Source organism: Myiozetetes cayanensis, unplaced genomic scaffold, assembly GCF_022539395.1.
Source record: "Myiozetetes cayanensis isolate MyiCay16 unplaced genomic scaffold, myiCay2020 scf21, whole genome shotgun sequence".
NCBI lineage: Eukaryota > Metazoa > Chordata > Aves > Passeriformes > Tyrannidae > Myiozetetes > Myiozetetes cayanensis.
The window spans coordinates 4167840-4192875 of NW_026087423.1; the positions used below are offsets into that span (position 1 = coordinate 4167840).

General features: G+C 44.1%; 2 protein-coding genes across 10 annotated transcripts in view; both read right to left on the reverse strand.

Moving 5' to 3' along the window:
- Positions 1–22990, reverse strand: part of SPPL3 (signal peptide peptidase like 3) — a 54328-nt gene extending 31338 nt beyond the window's left edge. Inside the window, exon 1 of one of the 2 annotated variants that reach the window (XM_050318701.1) lies at positions 22822–22990. In XM_050318701.1, coding sequence (XP_050174658.1) covers positions 22822–22844 — 23 coding nt within the window. In that variant the 5' untranslated portion in view covers positions 22845–22990. The remainder of the gene's footprint in view (positions 1–22821) is intronic. The other variant, XM_050318703.1, reaches the window with a different exon arrangement.
- Positions 22991–23827: 837 nt separating this feature from the next.
- The window catches only part of CUNH12orf43 (chromosome unknown C12orf43 homolog), a 28275-nt gene continuing 27066 nt past the window's right edge, over positions 23828–25036 (reverse strand). For all 8 annotated transcript variants that reach the window (XM_050318713.1, XM_050318711.1, XM_050318707.1 and 5 more), the window contains one exon: positions 23828–24307. The gene's annotated coding sequence lies outside the window, so the exon portion shown is untranslated. The remainder of the gene's footprint in view (positions 24308–25036) is intronic.

A 25036-nucleotide genomic window follows, 5' to 3' on the forward strand; every position in this document is an offset into this window, starting at 1 on the left:
TTTTAATATTTTGTGCTGTTTCAGTCCTTTCAGATTTGTTTTCACAGTTAACCCCATAGCTGCAGCAGCATCCACTGAAAACTCTAATCAAGTTCTCTGTTCCCACAAGCCCTTTGAGCACCTGCACTTTTATAACCCCCAGTTCTGCAACACCTTTGCTCCCATCACAGGACAACACCCTGAGGCACAGGCTACCCAACAAAAAAATTGTTTCTTGAGAATGAGAAAAAGAGACATAAAACTCATTTGCTGAACTAATTAAAGAAATTGCATTGCCTGTAACTGCCTTCATAGTTCATCAGTTTATAAAAGACTTCAGGGTACTGCAGGGGATACCTTCAAGCTTTGCTGTAGTATCACAAAACTGCCCAGTAAAAGTATGAACAAAGACAATGTTTTTGTGGAAGAATTCAAATCAGCAAATGTCAGAACAAGATGTAAATATGTAATTACGAAAACGTCCATAAACATAAGTATGAGCCATCTGACTGAGCAAGGCTGCAGCTCCAACTGACCACACAGGAAGACTTTCCTCGTGTAGAGAATTGTTTCCACGTTCCACAGATAACCCAAAGGACAACTGGAAGGAGGGAGAAGAAAGGAGGTCAAATCAAGACCTGTTACGCACAATCCTCTCTCCCCAGAGCCACAAGTACATTTCTTTGGGTAAATTCTCAGGTTCCAAGAGGCCAGTGAACTCTGCAAAGGTCAGGCCAATATTTAGCCTACCCCAAAGACTTGCTGAAACAGCTCTTCTATCTAAATTACCACTTTCAGCTGGATGGATTTTCAAAAAATAGCCCTTTTTACATCAGAAAAAAGGCAAATCAAGGGTGTGGTCACTGTAATTTCAGCCTACAAAGTACCACTGTGCAAACTGCCTACAGTTCTATGCTCGAGGCCTCCTCACGATCCAAACAACCCTTTGCTCTCAGGAAGGGCCCTCTGGAAATGCCAGTGGTTATCCCTGGTGCAGGAAAGCCGTCTGCAATTTTGATGGCTACGACCCTTTTGGATTATTAAGGTATCAATTTATACCCCAGTTATTTGTGCAATCCAGTTCTCAACCCCCTGGTAGCACAGCTCTGCATTAGACACAAGGCTGCTCAGTGCTGGCTTTTCATTTTATGAAGTTACAGGAAGAAGATCAAAACTTCCCGAAATCTTCACCTTCGACTCCCATCTATGTTTTGATCTCTGTAAGTCTTTTTATATGTCACAAAAAAGCTCATTAACCATGACCATAATCATACAAAACAGGAGGACCATCTGTGTTTTGTAACACTCTCTTACACACCCACACAATAAATTACATTTTCACTAAAAGAAAGAAAAACCAACCAACTCCAAACAAAAGAAACTCAAACAAAACACTCAACCTTCTCTACCAGATATTCCCAGACCACCAAAGTAAGCTCATAAAACTGGACATACTGGACTAGCCTTACTTTTGAGTACTTTAAAACTGTGACACTCTGACTTTAATTTTTTTTTAGGAAAGTGGAGGATTTTAAGACTTCAGCTCTGCACTTGCTCACCTCTGGAACTACAAAGAGCTTCTCAGGTCTGTAGTAGACCAAAAGCTCGACAGTAGTATCAGATTACTTTGGCACACACACGAAGTCAAACACATAAACTGAGCCCATCCATTCTCTAAACCCACAAATACGATCAAAAGGCATATTGATATAAGCAGAATTATCCACCATTATTCCTGATAATACAAGGAAAAAGTACTGGTGGGGGAAAAAGCTTCAAGTGAGTGAAGGAACTACCAGCATTGAATCCAGAGAACATAAGGAATGTTTAATTTCTTCATTGAAGCAGAAGCAATGACTGAAAAAGCCACCCCTTCTACTTTGCTATGTAAGTGAAAAGCAAGGAGCTTAAAAAGAAACAAAAAACAACAAAACAACAAAAAAAACCCCTTCCATGCAGTTAAAAAGAAAAGCTTGAAGTAAAATCTCACACCTGTAATATTGTAATGATAATATTCCATGGTTCCAGCACTTCATTTGAAGGAATAATGCACTGCTGTTTACTAAACCAGAAATACAATTCGAAAATAATAATAATAATAAAAATCAAACAGCAACATAATTTGCTGTTTGAAAAACAAATGCAAGGCAACTTCTTTACAGGCAAACAAAAATTCAAGCATCAGTAGGATCTGCATTAGCAGTGTGTCGAACAGCAGCTTTTCACTACTGAAAGGATCCCACCCAGAGAGAAGGCACAAAGCTGTATTTGAGCACACCACGATTCCCATGATTAGCTCAGTTACAACCGAGGCAGTAGAGGGGGGAAATCAAGTTTAAAATTGGGATTCTCTTTCTGTTCTGATGCAGCTCACACCCCCAAGCACAGGACACGCTCCACGGAGTCTCTTAATCCACAGGAAGGAAAGGTTATTTACTGGGTGTAGAAAGCAAACCCAAACAAGTAGATCAGAGAGTGAGATGTATTTATTAGAGGAGGAAAATTCCTGAGCATAAAGCACCAAAATGACACACTCCACACAAACAGAGGCAATCAGTGCAGCCTGTTCCCAGGGTACCTGTGCCAAAGGCTTGGTGACTCAGGGTAGCACAAAGCTTGGCAACAGAACTCCAGCTTCAATTGTCAGCATGGCTCTAAATGCATACAAACAGACTCTAATGCAATTATCTTGTTAAAATTGCATATGATTTAGCACAGAAGTCAATTAAGGTTTTACATTATGAGCATTATGATTTCCCCATACTACTGAGCCTACTAATACCAGTATTTTGGAGACACTTCTGTAGTCACAGTTGTTTTCCTGAGGTGTTCTCTTCATTTCTCTTCCTTTAATCATCCTGAGTAAGAGCACACAATGCATCCAGCCCAGGAAGGAGTGGAGCCTGTCACTGGGATGAGTGCAGAGAAGAGTTTCTAAGATGACCAGGAGAGATAAGAAGTGAGTTTATTTAGCCTAGAAAAATACACAGTAAGGGGAGAAGCCGGCTCACAGGCAAAATGAAACACCACATGAGGGAACTCGGAGATTAAAACGACCTAAAGTTGTGTTGCTAACAATAGGGGAATTCACACTCTTTTCCAAACACCAAATAAACTAATCCAGTCAAACAATTTTTTCCCCCTCAAATCCAATTTCATTTTAAGATTAACATCTCCACAGTCACAAAAAAGACTATTGATAACACAAGAGGTGGCAGTTCTTCCTTTTTCATGCACTGTGCTTTCAGGGAGAACCAAAACCTAAAGAACACAAAGCCCAAATGGACCAGGTCCAAATGTATTATCCAGTATGCTTTATTTTCTTCCTGAGAAACAAGAAAAAGAAGGAGAACGCGTCCTACTGCTCTTTTGTACTCTCTTATTCTAAACAGTTGAGGTTTAATGAAATGATAATGTTCAGACAGATTATTAGAGGCATCTCACATGCTGAGCTGAGCCTCCAAATGTTGAAATGCTTGTTAACAGCAAATTTTCTTAACAGTAGTTGTGATGCCTTCAATATTGCATCACATAAACCTTTTGCACAAACTGAAGTACATGAGTCTTCATGTAAAAGACCAAGTGAAATTTATATTTGACCAGCACCAAATTACAGCTGAAAATTCTGCTACTTTTATCAGGAGAAATTGTCATTTCACTCTGTACCACCCTACTGCTACAGACACAGAACTGAAATGCACCCCCCAAATCCACCATCAGACAACACAGAGGGTGAGTCTGTAACACTTCTGCAAGCCCAGGGGTAACCAGGTTCAAAAGCTACCAGAAATCCCAAACAAAACCGAAAGATTATTTTCACTGGACAAAATGTTTGCCTTTTAAAAAGCCAATTTCTATGTAAAGGCATTGAGGTAACGTTACACAGGAAAGCAAGTTCTCTCCTGCTTCAGTTCATCCACTGACTTGCACTTGTCATCCTAAACACACAACTGACACTCCAAGGCAAAAGGACCCAAGTTGTTCCGTTCTTTTCCCATCCCCCCTTAGTGTAACACTCCTTTTATTCCTTAATTCAAGCTGTACTCATTTAATGGGTGTCCCAGGCCAGACAAACTGCAGCACAGCAGAGCAGAGATCCACTTCTTTTAGAAGTTTTTACTTCACTATTCATGAAATGCTAGGGCAGAGTCAGATCAGATCTCCACAGCACAGCCCTAACCCAGACAGAAAGCCAGGCCAGCCCTGCAGGAGCAGCCACATCAGATTTTTCAGGTGATACTAAAAATCCTGACAATTCCAGCCACAGGAATAGAAAGGAAAAACACATAAATGCAAGGCAGGTTAACTTCTGTTCTTCCCATCTTTAACAGAACTGGTTTGAGAAGTGCAAACTGACACCTCTGCATGAATCCTGAAACAAGGGGCTCCAATTTTCACCTTAACTTAAAACAGCTTCCCTGAGGATTAGGGAATTACAGCCTTTAGGAAAAGCACAGAAGTGGTGGGATCCATAGGGGTGTCCATGTAGGAGCAGGCTCAGCAGGACCTAAGGCATGCCTGGCATCCAGGAGCTGCTCTAAGGAAGCACGGCATGGTTTGAAGACAGGCTGCTGATGCCACAGCATAGGGCTCGGCTATCCAGGGAACCCCACATGCTGGAAACCTCGATGCTGATCCTTCCCCATCTGCTTCAATTCACGTTTTCATGTAATGTATGTAGCAAATAACGAAATACAGATCAAAGTGAGTGATCAGATTTAAGCATTTCAGGTAAACAAAACAGCTTTTTCAACTCAGCAACAGCCCCCTGCCACCACCCTGCAAACAACTGGAATCAAACTATGTCTGTGGGAGGAGCAACCTCTCATCACACCAGCAATCACACAGCTGGAGAGGCAGGGCCTTTGCCATGCAGAAATACGAGAGGTTTTGGTATCCTCCAGCGGGACATAAAACACTCGTACATCAGTTAGTGACAAAAATTGCCTCTCACCAGAAGCGTATTTACCATCATATCAATAATATTAGAAAAGAGGGATAGGAACAAAATAACGCTTAAAAACCTGAAGTTTTCCAAGGAAAAAAACACAACGTATAGAGCTAAAGATACTCAAAATGTATTAAGCAAATGAAAATGTCACAGTTCCCTAAGCAGCACTGGAAACAGTGAAGGGGGAAGATTCCCCTGAGCTGCAAATGCAATGTTTCAGCAATCAGTGCTGCTGAAATTTGGATTTTCATAATATATTAGCATATTTGCATAAGACTTTTAATCTACTCGTTCAAGTGAGGCAGCCAGGTTACATTTTAAAAGCTCTATTCTGTATAATTAAGGGTGCAAGACAACTCATAAAACAGAAATCTGCCTCTCTGTGAAGTTATTCAAGTTAAACACATTTAATTCATTGAACTTCACACCTTTATTGAGGGTTTTTTCCCCATACACACACAATGTATATAGGAATGCCTTAGAACCATACATACAATCTTTAGTTTTCTATCCCAAATTCTATATTGCACCTGTAACACTTCTTTATTTTCTGAATCCAGAAAACTCTTTAACATTGATAGAGAACAACTTTTTCCAATCAACCAACCTCAATCAAAAATCTCCTTTTTTTTTTTTTTCCCCCAGCCAGAATGCAAATCCCTGGAGTCTTAGAAACATTACAAATGTGTTCCTCATGTCCCCCATAACAATTCCTCAGCTCAGTTTCATCCCTGTTCTGCATTTGAAGTCTCAAAGCCACCTACAAAAATACTACAGAGCTTAATCCTCCCAATATCCCCCTGTAATCCCCAGAGGTACCTTAAGCACCAGACCAGTCTGAAAATACCCTGGGAAGGCAGAGATGGCACACTGTTGGGCTGCATTTATATTTCTGGGGCTACTTCTTGCTCAGAAAAAAAAAAAAAAAGCCTTCCTGGAAAAGATTTTGTAGTGAACATCCAGATGTTTAACCTTCCTAAAAATAACTGAGTTCACCCTTGGAACAGTCTTATAATTCCAGAGCACCCTTCAGGCAAAAGCACTCACATCAGAACCAGAAGAGCATAAACTCAACTCCAGCAAAAGTTAAAACTCGGGAAAATGTAGTAGCAAGATGACAAAGCTGACTCAAACATTAGAATTATTGGTTGATTGTTAGTTTAAGTCACCTACTAAATTTAGACACAATTCACACTGAGTTTGTCACTTTGCTTTGATTCCTGTACCTAAAAAATATATGCTATTTTGAGTCCATGATAACATTAAAATGCCATTTAACTTCGACAACATTACTTGCATTTGAATGCACAGAGTGACGAACAAAGTAAACCCAGTAATTTAAAAATATCACTTAATTATCCTTACCGTTTTATTTGAAAACTGCTTTTGTGTAAGAAGTAAAGCACCATGAGGGTGTAGCTGACATAAAGCTGCTTTTCAAATACAGTGTCATTACTGTTTGGCATCTGGGGGACATTTAAAGTTAAGATTTTATTCATGAGCAATGCAACTTGTGTTGTACAGGATTAAGCACAACAACAATAACAACAAAAGAAATCACAACAGCACAAAGTTTCAGACATTTTTCCCGCCTGTTTTGTTTCCTATATTTTAATTTAATGAGAGTTCTAAATCAAAGGATCTGAAACACAGGAAAAGGTAAACAATATGTAAAATGAACAAAGTTGGGCAACCTCCTAATGTGAGAAAGAGAAAAAACATGTAACAAGAAAGCAACAGATAAGGTTTTTGGATAAGAGAATGAAGAGAACTTCTCTTCAAAGTGGTTTGTTGTTTGTTTGTTTGTTTGTTTGTTTTAACTCGGGACTTAACACTGGTTTGTCCAAACGTTTTCCTCTAATCTCTCCTGAAATGACTGTAACAGTACAACTCTTGGAAAGCCCATTTTTGACCCCACAGTAGTTCTAAACTAAATGCAGGGAGCCAGGCTCCCCCACACCTCCGGTGAGGGCTCTCGGGTGTCCGGTGCTGCAGGAGATGCCAGGGCTGCGCTTGTGCGACTCAGAGCCGAGTTCTCAGGCAGCAACCAGGACCTGCTGGAACCTCAGCAGGGCAATGGGAACATCTGCCTGCTTTCTGAGCTGCTGTGCTCTCTACAAACGTGTTTGGGATGTTCAGTCAAACGCTGCTGTAGCAAATGGACACAGATGTCGTTGGAGTCCCTCGGCCCAGGGCATCTGCAGCACTTCCCAGACCCTGCTCGGGGCAGGGAGAGGGACACGTTTCTGCCAGGGGTTTGCAGGTGTCCCCTGGGCTCTCCATTCACTTCAGGTATTTATGCAGTCCTAAATCTGAACCTTAAAACTAAGTTGATGTGAATAATCACCCCATAATTTCTGAAGCATATATAAGTAAGAATTCAATTAATCTATGTAAGTTTTGTATATTATTTTCTTTCTCTCATTAATAACCTACTGTGAAGGCAAGAAACATGGGAATTAACACTAGTATGATTTTAGAAAAACTACCAACAAAACATGCAAGCAATCCACAAGAGTTTTCACTCCATTTAGCCCATGATGAAGTCTTCATTCTTTTCTCTTTCAGCAGCTCTCACTTATTATGTTCACCTAAGCAACCCCATGGGAAACCACAGACGTTACTAAATATTAGAACCTCTGTGGAAGGCAAATGCTGGATTTGACCAGGAATGTGATGACAAAGAGTTTGCTCTAGGCTTCTTTCATGTTTTAGAAAGCCAGTTTGCTTTCAGTTCCTTTTAGGGGGAGAATGACATAGATTCCAGAGGCGTAGTCAGCTATATGAAATCTTGTTTCACAAAACAAAATATGAACCACAATGTCCACTCTCCTGGGAATGAAGGAGGATAAATATCTAATCACAAACAAAACCATGATATTTTGTTAAGAAGGTGGACTAGAAAAAAATTCTCTTTTAACATCAGGCATTTCACTTTCTGCAGTAAGTGTGCAATGGCAGCACTGCCCAGTTCCAGACAGAGTGCAGCACGAACTAACCACGATGTCACTGCTAAGGCTGATGATTTCCATCATTTTGTATTAAGCAAGATTTACTAATAACTTCCTCTGAAGACAGAAGAGAATGTACAAATTATCCACCAGAATTCAGACAACATGGAATTTAATTCATATTACTTTTAACAGCAGGAAAAGAAAAGAGGCAGAAGTAGCATATCTGGCTTGGGATAAGCAGTCACAGCACACCACAGAATTATTAGTTCTGAGGTCTCCACTATTACATGTGGACAACAAAGACACCATCACTTTGCTTCAGTGTTGGTATTTCTCTGGTGTTTAACACATACCTGAATTTCTCTTTGAACTCCAGCTGACACCAAAACAGTCTGCTGGATTTATTACCCACTTCCCAGATTCTGCAACGGCTTCCCGTTCTTTTGTTACAGAAACGTCTCCTTTTGGTTTTGAGACCTGCCTAAGAAAGTCTGCTCAGCATGAAACTGCCAGTCATCGGTTATTTGGGGAACTCTGGGCCTTCCTGGTTTCAGGCCCCAGTGCTTAACAGAAGGGTCTCTCTGAACGCATTTCTCTCCAGTGGAACACAAATCTAGCTCAGGGCACAACGCTGCTCCCAACCATGCGTGTCCACAGGCACCAGACAAAACACGGCTCTGAAATATGTCTCTCTTCCCTTGTACCTGCAGTAGATGAGATACCATGAATCACAAGGTCATATATTTTCATTTGTAAACTGTGAGCTACCTCAGCAGTCCTATAAATTTATAAGACAAATAAATTGTCAGCATGAGATGGCTGTATTCCTTCCCTGCCCATCTTTCTGTGCAATCCTAACAGTGTCTTAATTAGCAGCATGAATTATTTGCTATGGTAATAGGGAGATATTCAAAGCACAGAATGATGATTTCCCTGAAAGTTCAAACAAGACACTGGCTGGAGATGCACCTCCCGAGACATGATTAGCAAAAGACAAATAAAATATAGGCATCTCTACCACATCCAAGCCCAGACTATTGCACAAGTGAAATATTTCTTTACAACACCCAATACATGAGCACGGAGATGATCCTCACGGTGAGCCGTGAGAAATGTGAGCCACTCAGCCTGGGAACGTCCAAGGAGGTCCCTGTTAGTCCCTAACAATGTTCAGATGATTGTCACAGGCAAGCTGGAGACAAACAGCAGTGACTGTAGCACTTGATTACAGAGTCCCAATGCCACAGCATAAGCCACCAGTCGAAATTACTTTCTTTCCAAAGGTTAAACAACTGTGAATTCCTAAACCAAACAAACAGCCCAAGCAAATGGAAGAAGAGAAACTCTTCCACTGCAGCACACACAGCTCACAGCTGCCACGGGGACTGCAGAGATGGAACATGTCTTATGTGGAAATCACACCTGGGACAGAACCCAGCCCCTGTCAGTAAGCAAAGCAGGCAGCTGATGACCCTGGCACTGAACTCTGCTGAGATGCTGGACTTCCAGTTCTCTCCTGATGTCATGAAAACAACATGGGTCTTAAATCCAACCAACACAGCTACGTAAAGGGTTTCTCAGCCGTTCCCTTCACTTTTTCTACTTAGGAGAGTGTCTGAAACTGTCCCGCAGGGAAAGCAGAGCGTGGCTCTCAGCAGGGAGGGTCTGTGCTGATCCAAACCAGAGCAGCACCTGCAGGGGAACTGAGAACAACCGCACTACCACAGAAAACAGAAACACAACACGCTCCTTAAACCTCACCCAGCACACCTTCACATTCATGGGCTCTTTCCTCTTGGGAAGAGAAGAACCCAGCTCAGTTTAGTAAATTCTCTTATTGCAAAATCAAAAGCAAGTTCTGGTACATTTATATCACCGTAAAACAACAGGAAGGAAAATGACTTTAGCGATGAAAATTGCAAATGGCATTACAGAGTTGTGCAGGATTTTTATTACCATTTGGCCTTATGTTCCACATTTGTATCAGAAATGGGTGGGTGGGGTATCTTTAAGTTTAGTAACACTGGCTTAAAATAAAAAGCAAAAAAAAAAGCCTAGTTACAACATGCTAAAAATTTAACTGAGGACCTCCCTCATGATGAAGAAAACATCCACTCAGTGTTGATTTCTAAAAATACCTCAACATATTATATACCCAAGATGCTTTTAGTTACAAACCAGATACCACTCAAGGCAACTTTTGATTCCAAATAAGAGCACTATGAATTTCTATTCGTTGGGCATTTTGCAAAGTTACAGTCCTCAGGTGTCCACAACTTTAAGAAAATCTAAATACTTACTTGCTTGGTTTTAGAGTGTTGAAAAGCTTGCATGGAAAAACTACAGGACATCTCTCCCCTGATAAGGGACTATCCTTGCTAAGATCTGTGAATTCACATCATTCCTACAACTATTTTTAAATTATTTCCTTTGTTCCTCTCTCTGTGCAAATTGCCAGTGAAAGAATTAACAGCCGCAGAAATGCAGGATAAGTTGGATTTCTTCAGATGATTTGGGCATTATTCAGTGTCTAGAGGGGTCAGGAGATTTTGTTATCTCGCTTCAACAAATTTTGAAATACTATGGCACTGCAGCCATCCCAAATTAATCATACAGACCCTATTAATAGATTGCCATGGAGTCCTAGAATCTTGCTCTTCCAAAGCTATCCATTTCCTCTGCAGTACCAAGATACAGGATATTCAACAGCAAGTTTCCTAACAGCACTGAAAAATTCCATTACGAAAAGCTCCCAACAGTTTAACTACAAACAGTGAATTCAAGGCCATTATTAGCAACAAAGGATAACATATTTTCACCCTTTACCATAATAAAAAGAAACTATATTAGTGATCTCCAGAACTGGAGCAATAATGTGTGTGAACAAGGTTCCAGACAATTGAGTCTTCAATGTAAGAAAACACAGCCTGTCTTCTAATAATGCAATTCAGCCTCATCCCAGACACTGTCAGTCATCCAAGCCCAGAAAAGGCATTTCTCTGAATAAGGTTGCTCGAGATAAATACTCTATACAATGAATTGCTCAACTCCACCTTCCTCCTCTTGCTCCTCTTACAACCACATTCCCCAAGAGTCAGAATCCGCTGCAGATCCAGGGCTAAGGGTTCATCTGAAGTGCAACTGAGCCAAGCCCCATCATCCTGGGCATATTTATCATCAACATTCCATCACAGGCAGAATATTAGGGCTGTCGTGGTGCCAGCAAGCAGTCAGAAAAGGACAATGACAAAAGAAAACACATTAATTATGTGGCAGAAAGAGACCCCTCTCAGGACGTGCAGGGACATTCCTGTACGTCCTCAGGCCTGCACATTTCTGCGAAGCGCTCCGGCCGTCCCTCAGCCCAGCACACATTTGTCCCAGCCACGGTGGGCAGATGGTGTGACAGTCTGACACCTGCCAAGGTGCCTGAGCTGTGGGAGCTGCAGTCACTGCTCTGTTTGCTGCAGCAAGAGCTGGCCGGGCAGCTGAGACACCGATAATCCAGAGCGAGAGACGGGACAGGCTGTGACGCCTCTGAGGACCCAATGAACGACCTCACCTTGAACATCTCATTGTAAAGCACTGTAAGACAAATGTGTCATCATTCTGGCAGCTTTGCCTGCACAGGAAACAACACACTGTGCTAAACGACTACTTAAATATTTAAGACAATAAATCTTAACAAACCTGGAATCTTACGGGATGCAGAGAGGAGAGCAACAGACTTAATCAAAAAAATTCAGACCGAATCCGTATCTCCATCTGAAGCAACACAGAAAAATACAGCAGGTTTCCTAACAAGCACACAGAGGAATATCACTACTTGATGCTATATTTGATCTCATCCAGAAGCCAAAACTAGAATTAGCTGATCCTCTCCCAGGTATACAGTTTCACATACAGACACATAGATTATACTGGAGAGTTCATCTTGAGTGGCCTGACCTCCTCTCAGGGTATTACCTAAAAACATCCTGTGCATATTCCTGCTTTACTTCTTTCCCCTGTGGCCAGCTCCATCTTCATCTCCAGGCTCTCACTCTGGGGGCATCCCAAGGTTCTAATCAAAGAGCAAACTGTCCCTGACCACCACAAAGGCTGTGCCCAGTTCTGGGCTTGGTCACTGCCAAGTGACAACACACCTACAACACAGCAGAGACATCCTCCCACTCACCTTGGTGTAACTATCTGGAGTGCGACACTCACTGCACTGAAGGACTAACAGAAGAAGGGTTTATTCACATTCACAAGGTTTCTTTCTGTAAATGACAGAGCTGCTCACGCAGAGCAGAACTCTGCCAGCAGAACATGCTGCAAATCCCACCTCCTTGGTAAGTCACTGTCTCCTCATAAAGGAAACGTAACAACTGAAGCAAAAACAGCGGTTCAGAGTGGGAAAGTGCAAGAGTACTCGTACTAGAACCACACAACTGGTTTATGTGGGAGATACAGGCGTTTTTGGCAATGAGTGCTACAGAAAAGCTTAATATGCAGGCACTACTGGGAAGAATGAATTAAATTAAATGCAAGAATAGGTCCCAGGAAGACACCCTAGCAAAGACCCAGGGCTCTATCTCCCAGCAACTGGGAATCACCACTCTGCAGCTTACACAGATTCAAAAATGCAGCTGCCCAAACCTATGGATGAACACTCACCTAAGGCTTAATGCACAAAGACACTCTGGAGCCCTGTCAGGTATGAGGATATTGATCTCAATGCTGCATTGATTCCCAGACAAAACACAGTTTCCCATCCCAATATAAAAATGTTTTTTCATATTTTGAGGTTTAACTTCCACAGCAATTCCTGTACTTAACTTAAAAATACATAGAATATCTCGATATTCTCTAATAATCTTTTTAAGATACCAGAATGTAGTGAGCTCTCTAATAAGAAAAAAGTTGTTAATTTTTATCACAGAAGGCAGAAAAGAGGATGTTATCTCACCTATATTGACTCTACTGTTGACTTAAAAAACCAAAACAAAACCACACCTCATGCCTCTGACACTTAAGCTGGTATTTATTGATTACATGCTTAGAAATTCAAACTCTTTTTAGCAATGCATTCAGAAGTCAGATCAAAAAATAAAACTAACAACTAATAGTTTAATCAAAGCATTTAACCATCAAGCCTTACAATCAACAAGCCAGAACCAAAGTCAAATTGGCCAATATGACCTTGTCATACAGAGAGAGCAGCTCTGGGTGCTATTGATGAGTTGATTCACCCACACAGCACAGGATTATAAACCCCATCACGACGTGCCTGGCTAGAATTAAACAGTATTCCATAAAAGTTCCATAAAAGAACGATTAAACACCATCAGCAGCAACTATGAATCTTCAGTGACAGCGTTGAAAGTGCATTCCTGGATGAGTCAAAGCTATAGAGTAGCCAGTCTGTCTGGCCAGATTTAAGGAGCTTTCATCGTGCCGGGCCTGTATTAAGACAAATTAACGTTGTCAGATGATGGCTGGTGAGATCCTGACAGGAACACGACTGCTCACAGTAGCACCACGTGAACAGGGGATTCAGCTGGCACGAAAATACAACACAGACCATCAAAACAGGCCCCCTGATTTTGTTACCTCCAACCACGAGAGGCAAACTCAGACAAAAAAATGTCTTGACAGCAGCAAACAGGGTCACTTCCCCCACAAACGAAGTGCGTGCAGGAGACCAGAGTGGCAGGGCCTGATCTCTGCCTGACAACCTGGGTGCAAGGGAAACACAGACCTTTAACACTCCTGAGCGTCACCTTAGGGCAGCTGGGGCAGGTCCAGGAGCGAAAAACGGGCAGCAGAACACACAGACGGTGTTTTCAACAAACTCTTGGCCAAACAGCTACAAAGCTTTGTGACAACAAGAAGCAGGAACATTCGTTAGAGAGGGCGCTTTGGGAATTTTAAGAAACTTTTTCCAGTGAAGCCCCCTGCAGAGAAGTATTTCTGGTTTATGACAGACTTTTTTCATCTTTTGATTTAGCTTTAAGGTAGCACTTTTTTATGTTCCATCTGCAAAAACATAAAAAAATAAAGAGAAAGGTAGCGAGCTGGAAAACTAACATTGGGGTTCTTCTAAGGCACTTAAGTATGATAAAGAGGTTCTTTCTGTTCTGTACCATCTGTAAATGCTTACAGCTGCATCTGCTTTAGAAGCAGTCAAGTTAGCAGAAAATTAAAAAAAAAAAAAAAAGCCCAGCTCTTTGCTATTTAGCTTTAAAGTTTCCTTTTTCATGAGGAATAAAAAAGCACTCTTTAAACTATTTTCAACATAAAGCTTAATTAGATTCTACTCTTCATCTTCGAAACCCTGCAAAGATCATAATGTTCCCCATGAGAGCTTTTAGCCCTTTGTGGTAACTTCTTGGAGCAGCTATTCCAGTGAAGGTACAGGATCAGGTACTCTCAAGGAGAGTCCAGAGAGCAGATAATCTTTCCTCCACCACACACACCATCAATCTGAACTTCTGAAAAGGACCTGAATGACCTTGTGCCATCAAACCTAGAAAGCAAGACACAGGCACACCTCACCTGAGCAGCGTGCAGTGCAGGCTACAGAATCCATATCATCCAGCTCTGTTTGCTCCCTTTGCCTCCTGCTGTTTCACCAACCTCACCTTTAGCTAACACTCACCTGGGAAAGGGACTTCCCAGTGACTAAATAAGTCAAAGTCACGCTACACCTATTTTATCTTGCCAAATGGGTCTGACACAGATGACGGTGAAATAAATCACAACTGTAACCCTGAAAGTGGTACGTTTACACCAGTAAAAACATCCCTTTGTAGAACAACTTTATTACTGGGATTTGGTGTCGAACATCTGACGGATCTGTACCGACACCTGGTTGATCCTAATTACAATGATTATCCAGAATTCACTGCTGAATTCCTACCCACTACAATTTAAATCAAGTTTTAAACCTATCCAACAGAAGAAGGGATGTCAGATGGCCAGGAGCCACAGACACCAGAATAACACCGAGCAGAGCTGTAACTCAGCTGTTGGGTTCACCTCTGTCCTGCAGAGCTCAAACATTTTGTAATTCTGGTTCTTGCCCAAGCTGTGTATCACACATGGAGTAAGCTGAACTTACTATTCCAAGTGATGAATGAAATTAAAATAAATCCTGTAGATACACACTTGCTACTCACTTAACCCATGCAGAGAACCCTCTCCAAAGCTGTCTGTGCATCACTGCTGTACAGAAAGGTGCACCAATAGACATGCTGAGATCACTCGATTTTTTTGTACCAGCTGAACCCACAGTGCCCCATGAATCCATGTCTGCAGTGGTTTTCTCTATGTGCAGTACTACTGACATGAGAAAACACTGTAAGCAGAGTTCCCAGACTTCTGTGATTCAGTGAAACGCTCCCAGTTCTTAACATTTTTATTGATCTCTGTAAACTTCTGAAAAACTTCAAATATACTTAAAATTATGTATCATTGCAAATTTACTAGAAGTTGTCTTCTGTCTGGTTATGTGATGAACAAAAGGACTTTTTAAGACACTTCAGTCCAAACCCAGCAGAGTTCAGAGGAAGGAAGCAGCAAATGAGACAAAGTGGCCAACCCAGAAGCATAGTCTGGGTAGAACTGAGGACTGGAGGGTGCTGGGCTTTAAAAGCCGGTAGTTAACACTGCACAGAGCTCTATTTTATCTTTTAGCAGATGAACTGAAGATTAATCTAGATCTGAGCCTACTCCTACAGGTGAGCTTGCCAGTTCATGCCTAAAGTTAAAGACTGTGTGTGTGAACAGAGGGTGGAACTCCCTGTGTCCCCTCCTGCTTCCCCCACACGACCTCTGCTGTGGAGGCTCCTGGAGGAACGAGGCTGTGACACAAAAAAGGAAGGGAATCATTTCACAGCCTTCAGCTACAGCCCCACTGCATGGGAAAAGACTTTCCTGGGTCAGCAGTCTATGAACCAGCTGCAGGAAGTAAAGGGAGAGCAGCCAGGCCTGAGAGACACAGAAGGAAGGAGAGAAGAAATGAGAGTCAAACGGTGTCATTCTCCTTTCAGATGCCACCGGGCAGGGAAAACACTGCCATGTATGAACTGGGAGATATGATTTTATCTCTCCAGCTTCTACATGGGCAACTTCAGTAATAAGGGAGCCATCTTAAACACAACATTGTGCACTAGAGAATAATTTTCTTACTGCATTCTCCTCTACTTCAGGACAATGGCTGGGATGATTTCAAAGAACCTCCTTTCTGACATTCTGAAAGAAAAAAAAAAATCACTTAATCTTTGCACCCAACACAAGTGAGTGCAAGGACAGTCTCATTTCATGGATTTATTATTCTGAATCCTTGTTGCTGTGGGATATTAACAATTTTCTGGTTTAATTGGTTAGTTATCAGTTACACAGTATCCTTCCAAAATCCAGAACATTCTTTCTGACTGCCCTGTCTATACGATACCACTTAATGTGACACACAGATATGGAGGCTCTCCAAGGGAATCTGGGACCTGAGGCTCAGATCCGGCCCTGAGAAGAAATATTCAACAGAGTCTAATACTGGAGATGACAGCACCACAGCCACACAATTAATGAGCTCTGGGACAATGTCATCATGGGGATCTGGTGGACAGAGAGACACTTAATGCATCCTGAGAGCTGAGTCTCTGTTGGGATGGAAAAGAGGGGAGGACCCTGGTCTGGCAGAGCCGAGTATTTCAGGCACAGACACCAAAAGATGTAGAAGGAGAGACTGTCACCATCAGCATCCTTGGAAGAATTAGAGAGAAGGGGGATCAGCAAGTGTTGCAATGACACGTATGCTCCATTAATCTTATTAAATCATCACCTTTCACAGTGGGGCTGATTGCCTGGATCCTGCCCAGCTCACACACCAGCTTGTGCTTCACTCAACCCCCATCACCGGCTGAACTTTCAAATTATAATTCTAATCAGCGACACTAAAGCAATGTAGCATCAAAAGAAGATGGGCACAATTATTTTTTTTCTACCAATTTCAGCCTTGGTTCTTCCTGTAAACTTTACTCATATGTCACCAGAATTAAATCACACGGTTTGAGTAAATGACTTTTGTCAATGATTTGCTTTCAGAGTGTATTACAGCGCTTAGAGTCATCATAAAATGTCAAAGGGTAATAAAGACAGTGGCACCTATGCCACAAGTGTTGACACATCACACTATTCAAATAATGAAATAAAATAGCTGAGATACTAAAAAAGACCAGAGTCTGTTCTGCTCTTCTTTCAAATTTTAGGAAATCAAAATCACTGCATCTTAAAAAGCATGACACATATTTCAAAGTATTTCTTGTAGGAAGGTTTCATAAATACCCTTTTTTTGGCATTGTGCTTCAGTGACAAATGATTAATGACAGAGCTTTCAACAACTGAATCTAGACTCAAAAACTGTGGTATTCACCAAAACACAACTTATCTCAGAAGAACTCCATATCCTCAATTAATTTGTCTGGTGGTCCCATCACAACTCCTCAAATTCCAACAGCATCAGGTTGTTTTAACTCATACCAAAATCCCAAAGTGCACAAAATAGCCATTTCTTTATTGGATCTTACCCTCCAGGAGGAGGAGACGCTCTCAGGTCCATCAAACCTCACACAAACCACAAGAACAATGGCAGATGCACAGACCTAACAGCTCACTTACCTGTGACACAGGAAATCCCACACAGATCATCTTCTGTTTGTGCAAATTCAACCTTCCATCTCTAGAAAAGCAGCCTGAACTCGCTCCACAGAATACACAGACTCACCGACCCCTCAGGCTCCCACAGTTTTTAATGGAGGCAGGAAGTGGAGTCCAGGTCCCTGCCAACCCCAGGCACAAGGGGATTGGCCCAGCAAATATTTACAGTATCCTATATGAAGTAAAACAGATTAAAATGGACACACAAAGCTCACCCTCTGAATAACACATAGTTTGGTGATGAGAACACTCCCCTGGAAGGTGAGAGATGCAAGGCTGGAAAGCCCGGGGGATGGAACTGATCTCCTACATCCTGGCCAAGTGCTCCAATCACCGGGTAAAAAGCAAGGAACCATTAACTTCTGCTGCCACAATACCCTGAAAAGGCTGAAGGCACAACTGACACAAATCTTAATTAAAACAGGTACTGCACACGAGCACCAAGAGAACGCTGATCTATGATCTTCACTCTAACGTTTTTCGTAAAGAATTATTAATGTATAGTAAATACAGGCTTTGCACTGACGAGAGATTTTTTTCCTTCTGCTAATCAGAGTCATTACACACATGTACATCCAAGTAACTGTAAACTCCAACTAATCCCATGCTCTTTGCTTTATTTGTCTTCCAGCCCAGCGCTGCAGACAGTGCCCCGTCTGCACGATACACAGCCTGAGATAGCAAAGGCTCCAGGGAGGATAACACACAACTCAAGTGAGACCAGGACTGAAAGACAAACATGAACCACAAACGTGATACTCGCAAATTTACCGAGGTCTAAGTCACTTTTCTGATGCCAGACACTCACACACATTCATACAATGACATCCTTGTTCTCAGGAGGCTCCTAACAATCGTTAAAATGGAATGTGGCCGTAATTTCGGCTCCTGAAAAATGGGAGATTAAAGGCCAAACTCCATGTTTGTATGCCAAGATTTCATGACAGATTTTTGACAGCAGCACAACAGAATCTCATCTATGTGCTTTGCAATCTGTTGCCTATGAAGTGCCGTATTTTAAAAGCCAGGTGAACGATTTGTTTTCTGTCGTAAACTGCCTCCCATCCTCAAAACACCCTCATTAGTCAGTAAAGGTGGCCCAACCTAAACTGAACAAACAAGTAAAAAATCTTGAATGCAAAAAATTATTTTACTAGTGCTTGACAAGTTCTGGCAACAAGCTGTAGCTCCTCTTACTCCCTGCCCTCCCACATACACATCTAATCCAGCCAGCTAAGACTTAAAAAGCACCACCTCAGTCTTCTGGAAGAGACTGCATTTTAATTCATGGCAGCAGCATGTTAAATGCCTAATTGCAATGAAAGCAAATTCTCAGACCTCTGAATCCAGCAAGACTTCTAACAGCAACTGATTTGAATTCTCCCAGGAGCAAAGACAACATTGTACATTTACACTTATTCCAAAACCCAGTAGCTTTATTGATTACTCTGACACATCATTAGATTTAATTTCCACGCCCTTTGCATTACGTAGAGAAGCTTCTAAATATATCACCATTTCCCTCATGAAACATTTGATGGCTAACACAAGAATCATTGCACTGATTATAACATTTAAGAGGGAGTTCAGTTGTTTTTAAGATCAGTGACTCAATCCAGTGCCTTTCTTTTTTCTTCTTAGCTCACCCTCCCAGTCTGTCTCCTCATCAGCACCCTGACAGGACACGCACACGCTGCAATCCATATTGCTCTTAGGCAACCCTCTGGGAAAGGAAATATTAAAAACCCATTCAGTTTTGGTGTAGAAATCTCCTTCTCCTTCCCTCTTCACAAGTGAAGGAAGCTGTGAAAAATCTTTTGTGCATTCAAAGGGCAAAAAAAGAACAAAGCAATCTCTATTGCCAGACTGGGCAACAGTAAAAAGGGAGGGGGTGTTACATCAGGCCTTGAAAAACACTGAACACCTACTAACTGAAGATAAACAAGATATGGACACTGCTGTGCCCTCTCAATAGGCTCCAGCACAAAAATTTCACCACCAAGTGCTAGAAATTGAGGCAAGACCAAGTATTTCACAAAGCAACGATCCAGGTCCTGATGCTCATCTGCTGTAATACTTCCAACAGCTCGGTGCCTGAAGATAAATTTCTTTGTATTTATTAATCTCTTACACACATAAGCATTCGTGGGTGATGGGCAAACAGCTCTTCCCATATTTATTCCCTCCTCTGCTGCTGCAGGAACTTTTGTCACTACCCAGTCCCATTTCCTTGCTGGAATACAGGCAGGAAGCCAGGGGAAAATGGGTACTCCACAACCTCTTTCCTCTCACAATCCATTCCACTGGTAGGAAATTAATTTCAGCTCCTATTTAAGGTAGAAACAACTTTCTGATGCAGCAGAGCTTGTGGACTTGAGTAACAGCAGGATCAGACACAGTTCTCCCTTCCATTACTGCAGGAACCTGACAAAGAAACTTTCTCTACTCACTACTGACAAGCATTCTTTTAAAAAAAAAGTGCATATCCTTTGAAAGAGCATTTCCATCTGGCACTTATCCCACATTTCACATTAAAATTAGTTTTTCCAAGATGACAGTATTCATTTTCTCCAGCAAAATTCTCAGCAGAGACTCCTTTCAAGGATAACACACCTCTATCTGAAATACTGGCTCAGCAAGACTATTTGAGACATTAAAAAAGAGCTAAATAAAATTACATATGGTTAGAGGTGTGGGCATTACTGAAGAAAAAGAGAAGTTGTTGGAAGAAGTAACTTACAAGAACAGTGACAAAACACAATTCCTGTATTTAAAACTATGAAAGAGATGGCAAAAAGTGTAAGTCTCCTTCTTAAAATATCTTAATGAAAGAAAGTAATTGTAATCAGTTCCACTTGGTAATTAAAAAAAAAAATATAACCCTACCTTTAAATCTCAGATTTATATTTAACCAAACAATAAATACAGAAGAATGTGAATAAGTTCTCATCTCTTCAAAACAACATAATTAACAAGCTGTCAGTCACTGAGAAAAGCCCTATTTTGTTTGTTTGCCAATGTCCAGTAATTAAGCTGGCAAGTCCATTTTGTCAAGATATTTCTAACACAACTGAGACAATTTTTTAAAATCGGTCAAACCCACAATAAACCTTTATCGTCTTATGAAGCTCCAGTGATTCAACAACACATGCTGAGAGTTATGCACAAAAAGGAGTAACCAAGCCTTACATGCCTGGACAAAAGGGAAGCACTGTTGTGGCCAGGAACCAGTTCACATCCATGCAAAGACAGGGGGGTGAAAGGATTTGTCTTCATGCCAAATTCTGTCCTTTCAGCCGTGAAATGAGGTGTGTGCCCAGCAGCTGGACACTGCACCAGGAACACACCTGCGCTTGGAAAGCCACCTCTGCACCACAGAAAGGCCCAGCTCTGGCACATGGACAGGAGGGAACAGGTCCACTTCCAAACTGGACACCTGCTCAGTCCTGGGCACAGCTCTGCTGCACGGCTCTCCTCAGGTCACAGAACACACGTTTTTCCTAAAAGCACTAAAGCACCGGCCAATTTTCTGCAGAGCTGCATTACCGTAATTAAAAATAAACCACGGCAAGATCGTTGCTCGAAGTGTAAGTAATGAACCATCCACAGGGAAGAGAGCAGCCCTCCTGAGTCTGGAACTGGATTTTTGCTGTGTCCATAGCTCCCCATGCAAAGTGACAGAAACCTCAAATAGATGAGGACATCAGTGAACAGAGACACAAAATTACAGGGTTTAGAGCCTCACGTCCTCCTTCTGCTACAACCTCAGTACTGTAAGAAAGAACTTCCATGTTTGAGACCCACCTGGGAAACAGGGAAGAACAACTTAAATCCCAACTTCATTCCCCTAAAATATGCAACCTAAAGAAGAGTAAATCCTCCCCACAGCCTCTGTCAAAAACCTTTCCTTTAGACTATTACCATGGCAAAGACTCTCATTCAGAAAAGCAAAGGAGCTCACGATCAAAATAACATACAACTGACACTTCCTTCCATTGACTTCTTTAAAGAAAGCTGACAAATCCCAGGGCAGTTATGAATTTATAATTTCACTCTGCAATCAAAACACACTAAGACAACAGTTCACTAGACCCATTTAATTGAACTTCATTAAACTGCCTAACTCTGTACCCACATCCATTTACCAGAACAACATGTAGTCAATCCTGTAAGTCAGAAGAGTTGTCTTTTTGCTGCTGTTTTAAAGCAGAGCACACCATTGCCTGAACTGACACAAAATAACAACACCTAAAAGGCAGAAGATCAATGCAAATATTGGTTCTTGACAGAGAAGTGACAGAAGAGGGAAGAAGGGGGTTGTCAAAGTCTCAACATGTGGCAGAACAGAAATCCCCATTGGGTTCCAAGTTTTGAAAAAGTAATGGGAAAGATTTCCAGGACCATTCAGATAGGAGTACTCCTTCTCCACGAACAGCACACACCAAGGTCAAAAGTTGAGTTTTAACTCCTTTTTTCCCCAACAAATCTAAGAAACAAGTCTGGATGATATCACCAGATTTAAAATGCAGGGAGAGTATCACAAATTGCTGCAGTGGTCAGGTCAATAGAGCTGATACACAGGTAAATTATTTGAGATATTCTGGTCTTTATCCATGACCGCACAAAAAAACCAGAATTATCCGAAGAAGCTGCACCCCGTCTCTCTGATCCAGTGCCAGCTAGGCCCGAGACAGTGTCAGGACACCGAAAAAAAATGCCCTCTCATTTGCTACACTTCATGTCTTCCCACAGGAACTGGTCTCTTCCTCCTCGTTCTATTTCCTGTACACAGCCCATTGTCACCAGGTGCAAACACACACACACCGACTCACCAGCCTGCGCTGGCCCCGATCTGGCCGCGGGCAGAGGTGACCTGCAGCCTCTCAGCCTCACCGAGGTGCTGCCCCTGCCCGGCCCGGCGGATCGCAGAGCTCGGCTCGCACGGAGCCCCTCGGGACGGCGGGTGTCAGACCCGCCGGGGCTCCAGCGCTCCCGTCCCGCTGCCGGCGGGGGGATCCGCGCAGCGCGGCCGCCCCGTCCCTCCTCCCTCGCCCCTAATCCCTCCTCCTCCGCCGGCCGAGCCCTCAGCCCGCAGCCCCTCCGCCGCCGGGTGCTCCACGCCCGACCCCTCCGCAGCCCCCGCCGCCGGCGTCCCCCGCCCCGCCCGGGACCCCCTCCCCGCCCGGCCCTGCTCGGCCCGGCCCGGCCTCGCCGCGGCCTCGGCCCCGCGCTCACCAGGAGTAGGTCTGCTCCGCCATGGCTGCGGCCGGCGCTGGGCTCTGCGGGGCGGCCGGGCCGGGCTCCTCCTCCGCCTCCTCCTCCGCCTCCTCCTCGCGGGCTCCCGGGGCTCAGTGGCGGCCCCGCTGCGGCTCCCGGCCCAACATGGCGGCGGCTGTGAGGAGGGAGGGAGCCGAGGGGGTCCCGCGCGGGTGGGGAGGGCGATGTTGGCGGCGGGACGGGCGGGGGCTCAGCAGCCGCGACGCGGGGCCGCGCTGGGGCGCCGGCGGGGCCTCATGGCCGGCTGGGCGGCGGCGGCGGCGGCGGTGGCGGCGCGGGGCGGGGCGGGACGGGAGGCGGCGGCACCGGCGGCCGGGCCAGGCCGCGCCGCGTGCCCGCGCTCGCGCACGGCGGGGCGGGGCCGCGCCGGGGTGGGAGGGGCCGCGAGGGGGGGCGGGGTCCGGACGGCGCGCGGGGGGTCACGTGCCCACAACAGCCTCACGTGCCGCCGCGGGCCACGCGCAGGCGCCGTGGGACGGGACAGAAGAAGGGAGGGAGGCGGCGGGGCGGGGGGCTGTTGGTTGCCGGGCCTGCCCGCGCCGCTGCTCGCGGGGAGCCCCGCGGGCGGGCGGGTTCGCTGCGGGCTCCGGGGCCCGCAGGGACACCGCGTGGGAGCGACGGAGCTCCTCCGACACAGAGGCAGCGCGGAAGGCGGGTGGGTTTTGAGGCTGGGGGCTTCCCCGGGCTTGCGGCGGGGAGCAGCGGGCACCGCAGCGGGCACCGCAGAAGCCGCTCCCCGCGACCCCCCGGGCAGTCCCCCGGGCTGGCGGGGCTGTCTCGGCTCCGTCCCGGTGGCCGGCGGTGACCCCGCTCCGCTCGGGGCTCCGGGACCCCCCGGACTCCTCCCGGGACTCCTCCCGTTCTGGCTGTGACCGATTCCCGCACCCCCCATGAGCCCGTGACCTCCCCAGGAGTTTGGGGGGTTCCTCTGAGGGAGGGTTGGGTGGTAAATGCACCGTTCAGGTAAGGTAGTTCACACACGCCGGTGGTTTAATTTATTAAATACACAGGTGTTCCTGGAGACTGCCGTGGTTTTGAATTTGTGATCTTGGAAACCAAGTAAAATCAGTAGGATCAGATGCTCGAAGTGGGTTTTTAAGGAAGGAAAATAACGTTCCGTGTGCTTTGACCAAATAAAAATTACATGCTCTGTGTTATCACCAGCCCTGTATCAAACCTGCACAATCCCAGGCAGAGGAACTGCTGCATTTATACTGATCTTGTCTCTCCCCTCCTGGTTTCTGCTGCCAACCCCTCGGTCCAAATGCAGAAGTGGTGTGTTCTGCTCCCATCTCCCGGGAATTCACTTGCACCAGTTTGTGCAAGTGGGGCTTTGTGGAGTTTGGATCCGTTGTCCCAGTCCAGCTGTGCATTCCCATTCATTGTTCCTTCCAGCGTGGGAGGGACAAGAGCCAGTTTGAACATAGAGTTGGACATGACGTAACTGCATGGCATATAAATAGAAGAACAATGCCTGGGTCTGGTAAAAATAGGCATTTGTTTTATAAAAAAAAAAAAAAGGACAGAGAAATTCTATGCTTTAAGAGAATTTTCCTACAATCTTCAAAAAATTAATGGGACATTGGGACATTCTCACTGCACCTGCAGGGATGCCGGATGCAATTTGGAGCCCACTCTAGTTTATTTTATTAGTAGATTGAATAAATTAATTCTGTTCTGTCCATCTCATTTATTCTCTTAAATGGAAAAATCTTAGCAGGGTATGTGGTCATGCCAGAGGATTGAGAATATCTCATTTCACCTCTGTTCTGTCAGCAGCTGCTGTGTAGTCCTGGGTGGATCACTTCGTCCTTGCTAGCTCAGCTCCTGCATCATTACAGAGGAAACTGCAACACGTTGCAGCCACCTGAAGTTCTGGGATGCAGCAGCAGGAGGATCTGCATATGCAACACAGGTTTTCTTGGTCTTGGTGGAGGTGACGCCTGGGATTCTTCTGTTACAGTTAAACACTGCTGGACTCCCAGGGCTTCTCCCCCTGCATTTTGTGCTTTGACAGAAAGGGATTTGGGCTGTGTCGCTTCAGCATCCAAATCCTCTGATTTGGCCTTGTGGACAAGGACGACCTTAGTGCTCCTGACACAGTCAGCACTTCAGCCACTCACTGACATCTGTTTGAGAATCGGATTTATGGGCTGGGAGGTGGAAACACTCC